General features: G+C 42.2%; 1 protein-coding gene across 1 annotated transcript in view; it reads right to left on the minus strand.

Annotated features, from left to right (window-relative positions):
* Positions 1-11,278, minus strand: part of LOC109478793 (G-protein coupled receptor 54-like) — a 20,731-nt gene extending 9,453 nt beyond the window's left edge. The window contains exons 1-2 of the mRNA XM_019780591.1: positions 11,254-11,278; positions 7,929-8,302 (exon numbers count right to left, since the gene is read on the minus strand). Of these exons, the coding sequence (XP_019636150.1) occupies positions 7,929-8,276 (348 nt within the window). The 5' untranslated portion in view covers positions 8,277-8,302; positions 11,254-11,278. The remainder of the gene's footprint in view (positions 1-7,928; positions 8,303-11,253) is intronic.
* Positions 11,279-12,339: the final 1,061 nt, after the last annotated feature.

Genomic DNA, 12,339 nt, shown 5'->3' on the forward strand with positions numbered 1-12,339 from the left:
CTTCATTCATTCATTCATTCATTCATTCATTCATTCATTCATTCATTCATTCATTCATTCATTCATTCATTCATTCATTCATTCATTCATTCATTCATTCAACAATGTAAAACAGAAATGCACCAGGGCTGTCTAAATATTTCACCAGATTTTCTTGATAAAACTTTTTTTTCTGAAAATTCCGAAAACACTGTAACGTTTCAAAATGTTTAAAATTCAGATTTCAGAGCGAAAATTTGATGACTTTTCTAAGAATCGACCCCCTAAAAAGGCTAGGGTCTGTCTTTATAGTGTTAGTAGAAATCCAGATTCCAGAAACACAACATTTTTCCTTAGGCCGTACCTGATTTTGCATGCAATTCACGGGCTACAAACCAATACCGTAGTATTATCAGATTTGCCGTACTTGGTCAGGTGAAATGGTTGGGCAAATTCCCGGACATGGTTCTTTGAGTTTCGAAGAAATGTATTAGACAGGCGTAAGTAATAAAACACTGCCTTGAGAGTTTGGAACATGTAGGCGGAATAATTTTGCGTTGAGTGTCGGTGAATCTATCCAAAATTTTGGGGAGGGGGCGTAACTGAGAACAGGTCAAGAAAAGTTAATCATACGTCTGAGTTATGCTATTGCAAGTATTGAATATGGATATGATAAGCACTTTCCGTCATGAAAGTTCGTCTGTGTTGGTAGTAACATGTTTAAAATTAAAATTTTTGTTCCACCACAAATAATTGTTCTCACGTAGAGCTTTCGACCAGTCACTCTGGTCTTCCTCAGTAGACTGACCCAGTGGGACTTGTCACATGGCTTCTCTGAAGTGTGACGTCAACACTGGGTCAAAGGTATCTTGTAGATGGTGTCGACCCCCGTCGCGGTTGAGTGATGGGCCCTGATGTAAATAGGTTCTTTTTACTTTACTTTCCTTTCTTTTATGTTATTTTCTGTAAGTTTTAGTCATTTCCTGTTGGTGCATGATAAAGTGTAAGAAATCTCTCATTCAGGAGAAATAGATATCATATTCCTAACCAGTAATGTATATTTCATGCTTAAAAGCATTTTTGGGTAGGGACAGCAACAAGCTTGTTTCGGTCAAGAAATTGCGTACGTGACAAAAACAGCTTGCACGTAGTGCATGTCTAGACTATGGGCTGGGGCCAACACAACTCACTTGACTTAACGTGTTCAATTTTCAAAGGTTGCTAAAGGTTAATATACTTCATTCCTCAATGTCATACTTGGGAGATCAAGGTCGAATGTAGGAGACACGACTAGGGGGCAAATTGATTCAACAGTCGTGTGTTTGTCGTATCTTGTGATGGACAAAGTTGGCACAAATTGTCGTACATCCTCGTCAAAGGTAGTTCCAGACATCGTACATCAATTTGAAGAATATGACAGCACTCTTTACATGCATGTAAAAATGTTTTCAGTTATCGAAAATGAAATACTGACTTGGGAATCGTCCAAATCGTCCTCTTTCTGTAAATGTTTTACATTTATCAAATTTTGTGGCAGCACTTTTTACATACACGAAACTCACAAGATATTTAAGTTCTTGAACATGAAATACTGACCTGGGAATCGTCCAAATCGTCCTCTTTCTGCGAATGTTCTACATTTACCAAATTTTGTGACAGCATTCCTTACATACATATAACTCATAAGATATTTTAGTTATCAAAATGAAATACTGACTTCCTCTTTCTGTGAATGTTTTACATTTATCAACTTTTGTGACAGCACTCTTTGCATACACGAAACTCACAAACTTTGATATTTTAGTTCTAGAAAATGAAATACTGACTCTTTCTGTGAATGTTTTACATTTATCAACTTTTACACTAAACACTCGTAAAACTTACCACCGGGGTCCATTATGGGATTAGTGATTACGTCATCACAGTTCGGTGACGACCTTTCACCGGGTTTTCAGACGTCACATGGAAGCTTCCCAATATCATGCCTGGGCGGTCTGAAGACTCAAATGTGGAAAACTACAAAGAGTGGAGCCATTTCAGCACGAAATGTCAGCTCTAGGCACCGATTTGGACAGCTGATAAACGCTGTGCTGTCGTTTGTGACGTGTTTTGCTGTCCCCGTGGTGACCGTAAATTAGTGCTAATCCTTCACGGTGGCTTACTGGTTTGGGACTGTACGATATTAAGCGGGGGAGGGGGGCAGGTGCAATGGGGGAGGGGGGCATTGATTTTTTTCTGGGGGAGGGCCATTGATGGCCTGGGGGAGGGCCGCATCGCATTTTTATTGTAAAACTCGATTGATGCATGTTAAACCGTGCACACAGCTAGGATGTGATAACCCACCCAGTGTGCAAATAGGGAAATACATTACACTACGTAGAACTTCATGTTAGCATATTGTTTTATGTCACTACATTCTGTACGCATTGTTCTTGTCAATGACTGTTTGCAATTATCCCTTTGGGCATGAACTTGTAATAAAGAACTCTTCTATCAAAGAATGTTCAAATCGTAGAGACTGCATGCTAGAGAATAGTTAAACATCTAATGTTGCCACTGACATATATTCTGTACGTAATTTGTTGTACAGGTCAACTCCTCAACCCCAGGGCCACAGCCCAGCATGCCCCAAAGGAACGTATACCACAAGAACTATCACCTGGACCCATAGCCTGGGTGCCAGACTATTTCCAGGGCGTACATAGGCCAGGTCCTTGTCTCTAGGGCCAACATGCTCCCAAGGAAATTATACCACAACCCTCCTCAGTTAGCCTGGGTGCCAGACTGTTTCCAGGGTCTACATAGGTCAGGTCCTCGACTCTAGGGCCAACATGCTCCCAAGGAAATTATACCAAGCCCTCCTCAGTTAGCCTGGGTGCCAGACTGTTTCCAGGGTCTACATAGGTCAGGTCCTCGACTCTAGGGCCAACATGCTCTCAAGGAAATTATACCAAGCCCTCCTCAGTTAGCCTGGGTGCCAGACTGTTTCCAGGGTCTACATAGGCCAGGTCCTCGACTCTAGGGCCAACATGCTCCCAAGGAAATTATACCACAGCCCCCCACCCTGGCTAACTCTGGGCCTAGCGTGTTATGGGTCTGGCATCCAGGCTACCGGACCCTATCTAGATTCTTCCAGGTTCAATTCTAACTCACTTTGTGAGATCGTATGGCGTAGCGACAGAGTGCTCGACTCGGAACCAAGAGGTCCCGGCTTCGAGCCCTGACATGCCACCGATCTTGTGCCCTTGGGAAAGGCACTTTACACGACTTTCCTCACTTAACTCAAGTGAAAATGAGTATTGTCCTGTTCCGTATTTGTCCTCTATCTGCGTTCGTGACGGCATAAAATAAGTTGATATAACTTGAGTATGCCGTCACCATGTGATGTCTAGTCATGAAATGTTGGAATAAAAAAAAAAAATCCTAACTCCCCTTTTTCATATCCTCTGACATGTAGCGTAATAGAGAACGTCAATTCAGTGATGGTCCCGGCAACTCGACCCGTTCGCACATTTGTCTGCCTGCCAGTATTACTTACGATGTTCGTCTGTCTTCATTAGCCCCCAGTGTCATTCCATAAAGCCTTGGCTAACGGGCTTATTGAGGGGCCAGTAAACCACGTACTGCGGTACTCATTTGTCACGATCGGGCGGGGGGCCTTGCACATTGTCTGCGTGTGGGGTGTCTCTCAACTAAATGGAAACAACCTGCCAGTTAGTTAGACCTTAAAGGGGCAATATGTAACATTTTTGTACCACCAAAATCGAAATGTTTTACTGCGGTACTCATTTGTGACGATCGGGCGCTTACTGTTGGGGGCTTGCCGCATATAGTCTGCGTGCGGGGTGTCTCTCAACTAAATGGAAACAACCTGCTAGCTAGACCTTAAAGGGGCATTATGTAACATTTTTGTACCACCAAAAATTGAAATGTACGTTTTTGTCACTTTTTGTACTGCGGTACTTATTTGTCACGATCGGTAGCCTATTGTCGGGGGCCTTGCACAAAGTTTGCGTGTGGGATGTCTCTCAAGAAAATGGAAATAACCTGCTAGTTAGACCTTAAAGGGGCATTATGTAATATTTTTGTACCACCAAAAATTGAAATGTTTTGTACTGCGGTACTCATTTGTCACGATCGGTAGCTTATTATCGGGGGGCTTGCCGCATAGTCTGCGTGTGGGGTGTCTCTCAAGAAAATAGAAACAACCTGCCAGTTAGTTAGACCTTAAAGGGGCATTATGTAACATTTTTGCACCACCAAAAATTGAAATGTTTTGTACTGCGGTACTCATTTGTGACGATCGGTCGCTTACTGTTGGGCGCTTGCCGCATATAGTCTGCGTGCGGGGTGTCTCTCAACTAAATGGAAACAACCTGCTAGCTAGACCTTAAAGGGGCATTATGTAACATTTTTGTACCACCAAAAATTGAAATGTACGTTCTTGTTACTTTTTGTACTGCGGTACTTATTTGTCACGATCGGTAGCCTATTATCGGGGGGCTTGCCGCATAGTCTGCGTGCGGGGTGTCTCTCAAGAAAATGGAAATAACCTGCTAGTTAGACCTTAAAGGGGCATTATGTAACATTTTTGTACCACAAAAAATTGACATGTTTTATTTAAAAATAAATATATACGTGTGATTGTAATTTACTTTTCAACATGTTTGTGAAATTTTTGTACATTTCTGACACTTGTGGTCGTTTCTAAACCAGCCCACACGAAACGTTCTCAGTTTGTGGTGCCACCACAAACTGAAAGAATGTTAACAAAACATGACCGATAGCTGTGTTTCCAGCATTTACACAACTTGTAAGGCGTCAGATTTTGGCACATACACTTTCCGAATGGCAGTTATTTGCATGGTTGGTTGATTCAACTTACTTATATATAAAGAAATCTAATATCTAATTCTATCTAATTAGATTAGATCTATCTAATCTAATTCATAAAGATTTCTAGTTCTTATCTCAACTGAATATAAATTCACACGATTTTTTTCTATTGTGTGGTCATTATGCTGAGGTCACATTTCCAAACCGGGGCCCGGTCGGGCTGTTTCGATTAACGAAAAATCAACACTTTACTTTTCCATCAATGATATACGCAAATAGTTCCCATTATTAATTTTTCAACTTTTTTGTGCTTTCTTGTCTTTTATGTCATACTTGTCGTTCCATAAGACTGCCCGGCCGGGCGCCGGTGCTTGTCATGATATAAGTGAATATCTTCATTTAATAAGTGCCTATCTTCTTTTAATAAGTGGCTTGTATGTGCGGTCTGTTATGGCTTAGTGCACCAGCCAAGAATGTAAAATCCAGCTGAAGTAGTCTTACTTTGAACGGTTTTATACTTCATAACGTATTACTGGTCACGATTTCTGGCATATGTCCCAGGTATGGGTGTTATACACAATCACCTTGTTAAACCACGTGAAATACCATTCATAATTCCCCGTTTGAGCATATTTGATATTCCCCTAACGTGTATTTTACTAATAGTGCAATTATAAGTTAGGCTATGTTGATTTGATTTTATGGATGACAGCCTCTGGGAAACCCCAAACTGATGCGAGAGTAAAAATGAACAAAAAAAAGTTTGGAAAAAAAGTTGCCATCATTATGTATCAAATCTACGTGGTCATGAAGGTTGAACAAATGACTGAACACACAGAGTATGGTATGGAATTTCTTTGGAATTAATTTCATTCTACGACATAAGTATCGTTCACCAATTTTGTTTTGCAATTTACGGCAAATATTTGCTCACTTTGAAGCTGCTTTTTACGATTTACAGTATGGTCAATAACTTTTTTTGAAAATTAATGCGCGCGCGTGGCCTATATAGCGTGTATTATTTTACCAATAGTGTAATTATAAGTTGAAGATTAATCTGAGTGTGCGCCAGCCCTCTATTCGCATCCCCACATGCATGCAGTAAAACAAATTACACACACTTGTGCAGTGGATCGAGTGACACAGAAACGGGATCAAGTAGTCACAACATTGCAAATAATTCTTTTTATAGTTTAAGGCCTTTGACTTATACTTTTATTTTTGTACTGCCGTTCAGGTGGAGGTTGCCAAGTTTTCCATCTACAAGATAATTCAAACCATTTGGATCTGCTCTGTGTTTGGAAAGGTTGACGGTTGACGAGACCCATAACCTAAACAATCTTGACGTTTTTCTTGTATGACAAATGTTCCACCCAGCGGGGGGACTCAGCAATGACGTTTGATGTCTCCATAGGTTTCCCCCCAAGAGGTGCAGGTCTAAGTTTCACCCTGAACCTACGATGGGAAAAGCACGCAGATTGTCTTACCATTCTGTTTATAAACAGCGGTAGTTTCTGACTTATGTTTGGACAAACAGACGATGGAGCTGTTATGAAGGATCAGATCACCAAACACATGTTTGTTCCCAACTCTTTTGTAATATCTGAAACGACCAAAATGAACGTACACTGTGGGATCATATATATACGCCAACATGCATTTGACTGGAGTCGTGTGGCGTAACAGCAGAGGGTTCGGCTCAGAATCAAGAGGTCCTGGGTTCGAATCCTGCAATGTCGCCGATCTTGTGCACATGGGAATGCCACTTTACACGACTTTTCTCACTTCACTCAGGTGAAAATGAGTACCTATCTTCGGTTAGGGACGTCCCTAAATGGAGGTCAAGTGTTTGGAAAGTGACACGTGTACACCCCACGCACGTTAAAGATCCCACCCGATACTTATTAAAAAGACTAGGGGTCCTTCCCGGTGTGAGTGGTTCAAACCTAACAGTCCTCTGGCCGCACCTGGTGTCATATTGAGGTCACCTGAGTTAGCACCGAATGACAGCCGCTCCAGACCCTTGTGATTCAGTCCCACCAATAAATATAAGCTCCTCACAATTCAGCCCTTGGCTGCAATGAGCTATAGAGAGTAGATCTAGTCGGCCCACCAAATAACCAATAACATCTTGTCCCTTGTGTAATACAACATATGTGTGGGATACATGTCTATCGATTTTTTGAGGACACTAAGTTCAAGGACTTGTAAGGACTTAAATCATGTTATCTGTATCTTGTTACAATTTGTCTGATCTGAACCAGACCTCTTCCCTCATGACATCAACGAAAAGCGGCCTGTAGGCCGTTTTGAATATTTCCTGAATAAACAAAGGCTCAAGCAAACAAACAAACACTGAACAAACAAACACAGACACAGAGAGAAGTAGAAGAGCGGTAAGATGTTTGGAACCGCAGCTGTAGCAATTTTTGTAGTTATCGTTTTCATGTTTGGAATTCTTATCTCTGTTAAATGGTATTTGAATTTGCTTTGCTATTATCATGGTTATATGAGAATCTTTTGTTATCAACATAAGTAGGAGTCTATGGATTTCAGAATATCTAATATTATCATTATTATCATATTTTTAATTTGTATCACTATTACCGTTACTGGTCGCCTTATTGTTTATGGTTGGGTGTTTTGCTCTCCGTCATTTTTCTTTGAAATATAAAAATAAGTAGGCCCAAAATCTAATCATTTTTAAGAGACCTACCACCTACTAAAAGATTCATGACAATTCAACCATATAGCTTCTTGAGTTATCGTGCTAGGCCACACACACAGAAGCCCTACCGAAACTTTAGGTATCCATCTTGGTGTAGCCTGTGTGCCAGACTATTACAAGGAGTAATATACAGGCTAGCTCCTCAGCTCCGAAAATTTTACCATAGACACCCCAGAGATAGACTCTGAGCATCCCGTCTCGAGAGATAAATCAGACCCTCAGGAACTATAATTCTGGGCCCGGGGCTTGTGGCTTTCCTCAGCCGAAGGAAGTATTGTGTAGCCTGGATAACAAACCTATTATAGCTCCCGAGTCCTACATCCTCTCCGCAAATAGCTAGGACCGGGATCTAGCATCTAGGTAGAAAAAAGATTTTAGTACTGACCTGCATGAAGTAGTTGACGAACTTGCACATGAAGAGTCCGTAGTTCCAGCTGGTGGTGGTGAAGCCGGCGGCGGTGAAGGGCACACAGCACAGCAGGAACGACACGTCCGTCACCGCCAAGTTCACGATGTAGTAGTTCGTCACCGACTTCATCTGGTCGTACTTCCACACCACGTAGATAACCAGCAGGTTCCCCATCAACCCCACCACGCAGATCAGACCGAAGACTATCGGGCCTGCGATGGCCTCAGCCCCGAGGGGAGAGCCTCCGGCGTCCGGTAGGGATCGAACCTCGCTACTCTCGTCTTCCCGGACGGTGAAATTCTCCCACGTCGTGTTGTTGGCCATGGTGAGACCTGGCAACTCTTCCCGCACTGGATAGAAAACAGAATTCGCTTTTAAACTAGCGGTATATCATCGATCAAGTCGTCGTAGCGTTAGCAGTCATCTAAATAGAGGGAAAATTTCGAGAGGTTTTCCAGCTGTATGGGCGGAGAGATTGTGTGTGTACAGTTTTTTGACAGGTAGGACCAGAAGCGAGGTCTTCATTCAGGAAAACCTCGCGAGGAAGTGGCGAGAGCTGGGGCAATCGTAGATATCATCCACCTACAGTCACGTGACATCCTGACACAACCAGCGCTGAGCGTTACCGTCTCTTCAACGGTCGTTGGCATTTGAAACGGTCGATGCCATATCGCTGATTGGTCGATATCCGAGTGTGTCAGAACGTTTTTTGAGGGGCAAAAATGTATAAAAAGGAACATTTCCATTGTAAATGTAAATGTACGGCAAAATCGTGTAAAAATAGTAAAGAAATTAGTAAAAAAATATAAAACACAAGCTCGGATTCGAACCCGGGTCAAAAAGGCTACATACTAAAATAATAATCAGATTCTAATCTTCCACGCCACGAAACATCACAGTTGTGTTGACGGAGCGTTTCAATAGTTCTAGTTTGAAGATTGCCGTTCTGCGAAATGGTATCGACCGTTTCAAATGGCAACGACCGTACACAAGATGGAATTTAGCGCTTGAGCAATCTCGTAGTTACCGAGATCTTCCCACAGATGTTCAGCGGACATATCTCTTTGTAGTTCTGGGCATCCAATGCAAAAATTCTGGGTGGCAAAACTTCGATTTTCAAAGTCAATTTTCTGGTCATTCTTTCGATGTAGTAAGTTGAATCAACCCTATCCCATATCATACTCTATGAGGCAAAAAAAATGCGATGTCGCTGACCGAAAACAGTTTCTTGTTTTGCATCATAGGTTGGTTCTAGCTATTTACGGTCGTTGTCTAGAAATAATTAATATAAAAAAAAGACACCTCAAGAAGCTTGTTTCTGGGCTGTTTTAATCGCTTCAAGTATGGAATGAGGAAAATGTGCTAAGAAATGGCAGTAATTGTCATGAAACATCAGGTAACAAGTCGTTCGGTGTGATATAGCTAGCTGCCGCCGCGCCGCGTGCCTGCGAAGCTGGTGTGTTACGCCGAAGGGCGGTTATACTGGCTATACCGATCAGACGGATTTCCTCATCCAGGATATTCTTTTTGTTTTGCCGCTCTGAAATTGCATTGGATGCCTTTAAGTTGACCGGGGTGAATATGGGAGAGAAATTGGAGTGGCAGAATTGGCTGACGGCGAAGAAATACAACCTGAACTACTGCAGGGGAGTAAGAATTTGCACGTCGGTGAAGGTCGTTCTACTCTAAATACAGACTCAAGTGCTACCACAAACCAAACCAAACCAAACCAAACCAAACCAAACCAAACCAAACCCTATCTATGGAATAAAGACTAAGCTTTAACTTCCAACACTTAGATTACAGAATTGGGACTTACCCAAATTTTCGGTTGACTCCATCAACCTTGTTCACGGAATAGACCCGTCTACTCAAACCCTATCTATTTTAAGCAGATTTTTCATCACGAATGGACATTATGTAATCCCAGAGCCAACTAGTTAATACCGAACGGCTGTTTCTCCCCTGAGTGTGTTTTCCCTCACCGTCACATAAGATTTAAGGTGACGTCCAAGGATATTGGTGCCAAACCAAATATCCCAACCAGATGTAACCTACTTCTAGCCGCACAAGGTTGCGATAAAAGTTGTCTATGTAGGTCTGGTGAGGTACCTAATCTGACCAAGACCCTCAAACCCTCTTTGACATTTGCAGTGACACGTTCTTTACCAAACCATCGGGTCCTTAAGCTCAGATTCGCCCCGGCGTTTCAACTTACTCTCCTGTTTTCCAAGACTTAAATCAGAACCATGTTTAGGGAGTGGATGTTGGCAAGGCTGTCGTTAGAAGCTTCAAAATGATTGCTCTAATGGTCGTGAGAAATGTTGTGGCGTCACTCACGCGAGAGCAATAAGGTATAAAGAAGTCAGCCAGGGAATTCCATACTATTTCATCGCGCCATTTGACCGACATAAACTCACAACGTTTCAGCTAAAAAATATCACCTGTGTGAGATGGGTAAGTTGGGATCGTGGGAGGAGGCTGCGTTTTCTGTGATCCTATAGAAGGGGGCTCGCATGCCCTTTTCCGTAGAGCGTAATCAGCCGTTTTACCGCTCTAATTCAACGGAGAGCGTAATTGGCGCATTTTGCGTATTCGCCATTTTAATTGTACGTAGAGTGTTGTAGCCACTTGGACTTTATCGTAAAGCGTAATCGAAAAATTTCCTGAATTCAGCGTAATACGTAGTCAGCTCTCAAAATTTAGCGTAGAGCGTTGTCGGGACCCCCCATGCAGGCCCCCATAGAAGTGTCACTGAACTTAACTTGGTCAGGGTCTAACTGAGGAGGGCTGTCGTACAACTTTCTTGGCTGAGCAACTTATAAGTTCAGTGACACTTATATATAGGATCAAAGAAAACGCAGCTTCCTCCCACGATACATGTAACGTTATATGATTACAGGAAGAACAGTTGAGTTGAAGTGCCAAGCTAATTTTGCCTCCAAACTACAAAGGTAAGATTTGCAAAGCAAATGCATAATGTTTACCTTTATATATATAGACAGCTCTGTTAATTCTTACTCAAACACATTCACATCATATGGTGACAGGAGTCTAAATCTCTCCTACTATAAAATTGCAACATTATGTAACCCGACACCAGTTACCATGGTGACAGACGGTCTGGCCCAGTAGATTTAGGAGTTATGGTAGTTTTTATTTCTTGTTATGTGTCCCTTGCTTGTACTTATATATTAATATCAAATAATCCTTTTGTATTTTACATTTAGCCCTCAGGCATGAGTTTGCAATAAACAATTATTTTATATGATAGAAAGGTCACAGTGTCTTCCCCACTTACCTCTGCTTGGGGCATAGGCGAAGTCACTGGTATGTGTAATGTAGGAACTGTACATAGGGATAAGAAAGCAACTGGCAAGCAAAGCAACCTTTTGAATTATTCAAAACACGAAAGACGTTACCGGCTATCTTTGAAAGTGAGCAATGTTCAGCGCTACGAATTTCCAAGTATCAGATGGGTAACACCTCTGCCTAACGCCTACTTTGTACTCATCAATAATTCTCTGACAACTACGCACTGTGGAGTACTGAAAGTCAACATGCAGACTCACAGGGTACAGGAAATGCAGTGATAAATTGCAACTCAAACGCCACTCGAGTATTTTCCTCCTACGGCGTCCTACTATGACTTCAAAATGCCATGCATGGCACCCTGGAGAGCTTATCACGCATAGAATCTATGTTCTCTCGATAGCTATCTGTGGAACACGCTCAAACCAATTAAATGCAACATTCCTACTTAATTTGCTTACCGTCTTTTCAGTACGTGGTGAGCGCGTCTTCGTACACGTGCAGATAGCTTCGGATGAAACCAGTGTCTGTGCCTGAAGAAGTAATATTCTCACCCGGCCATCTCTTTTGTACACCGCCCCTAGTTGTTTAACGTACGCTGCGGACACAGAATGACCTTAGGGAAGGTGAACGATCGTCCGGATTTAGGTTGTACGTTGTATAAACAAACTACTGTTTCATCAAAATGGTGCAGCTTAATTCGGCCAGCGTCCAGCGAGGGTATGTATGGGGGATTTTGGTAACGCTTAACGGTAAATTCAGGCAGGCCCGCAATTGTCAACTTTGAATTGAGTTGACTTTTATTTGCCTTTTATAAGGCTTTGGAAGTGACGTCTTTGGAATGTTATTTTGTCTGGCAAATCTGGCTACGCATCCCAAGGAATAATTCATAACCGGAAGTTTGCTGCAGTACCATAACAAGCCGTTAGGTGGCCCTAAATCTAATCATTTCGAGGTCTCTTCAAGACCTATCCACCAAATATCAAGAAAATCCGTTTCAGCCTTCTCGGGTTATCGTGTTGACAGACAGACAGACAGACAAACGGACGGACGGACAGACAGAAAAACACACGAA

The sequence above is a fragment of the Branchiostoma belcheri genome, unplaced genomic scaffold (assembly GCF_001625305.1).
Source record: "Branchiostoma belcheri isolate BF01 breed outbred unplaced genomic scaffold, Haploidv18h27 scaffold45, whole genome shotgun sequence".
Classification (NCBI taxonomy): Eukaryota; Metazoa; Chordata; class Leptocardii; order Amphioxiformes; family Branchiostomatidae; genus Branchiostoma; species Branchiostoma belcheri.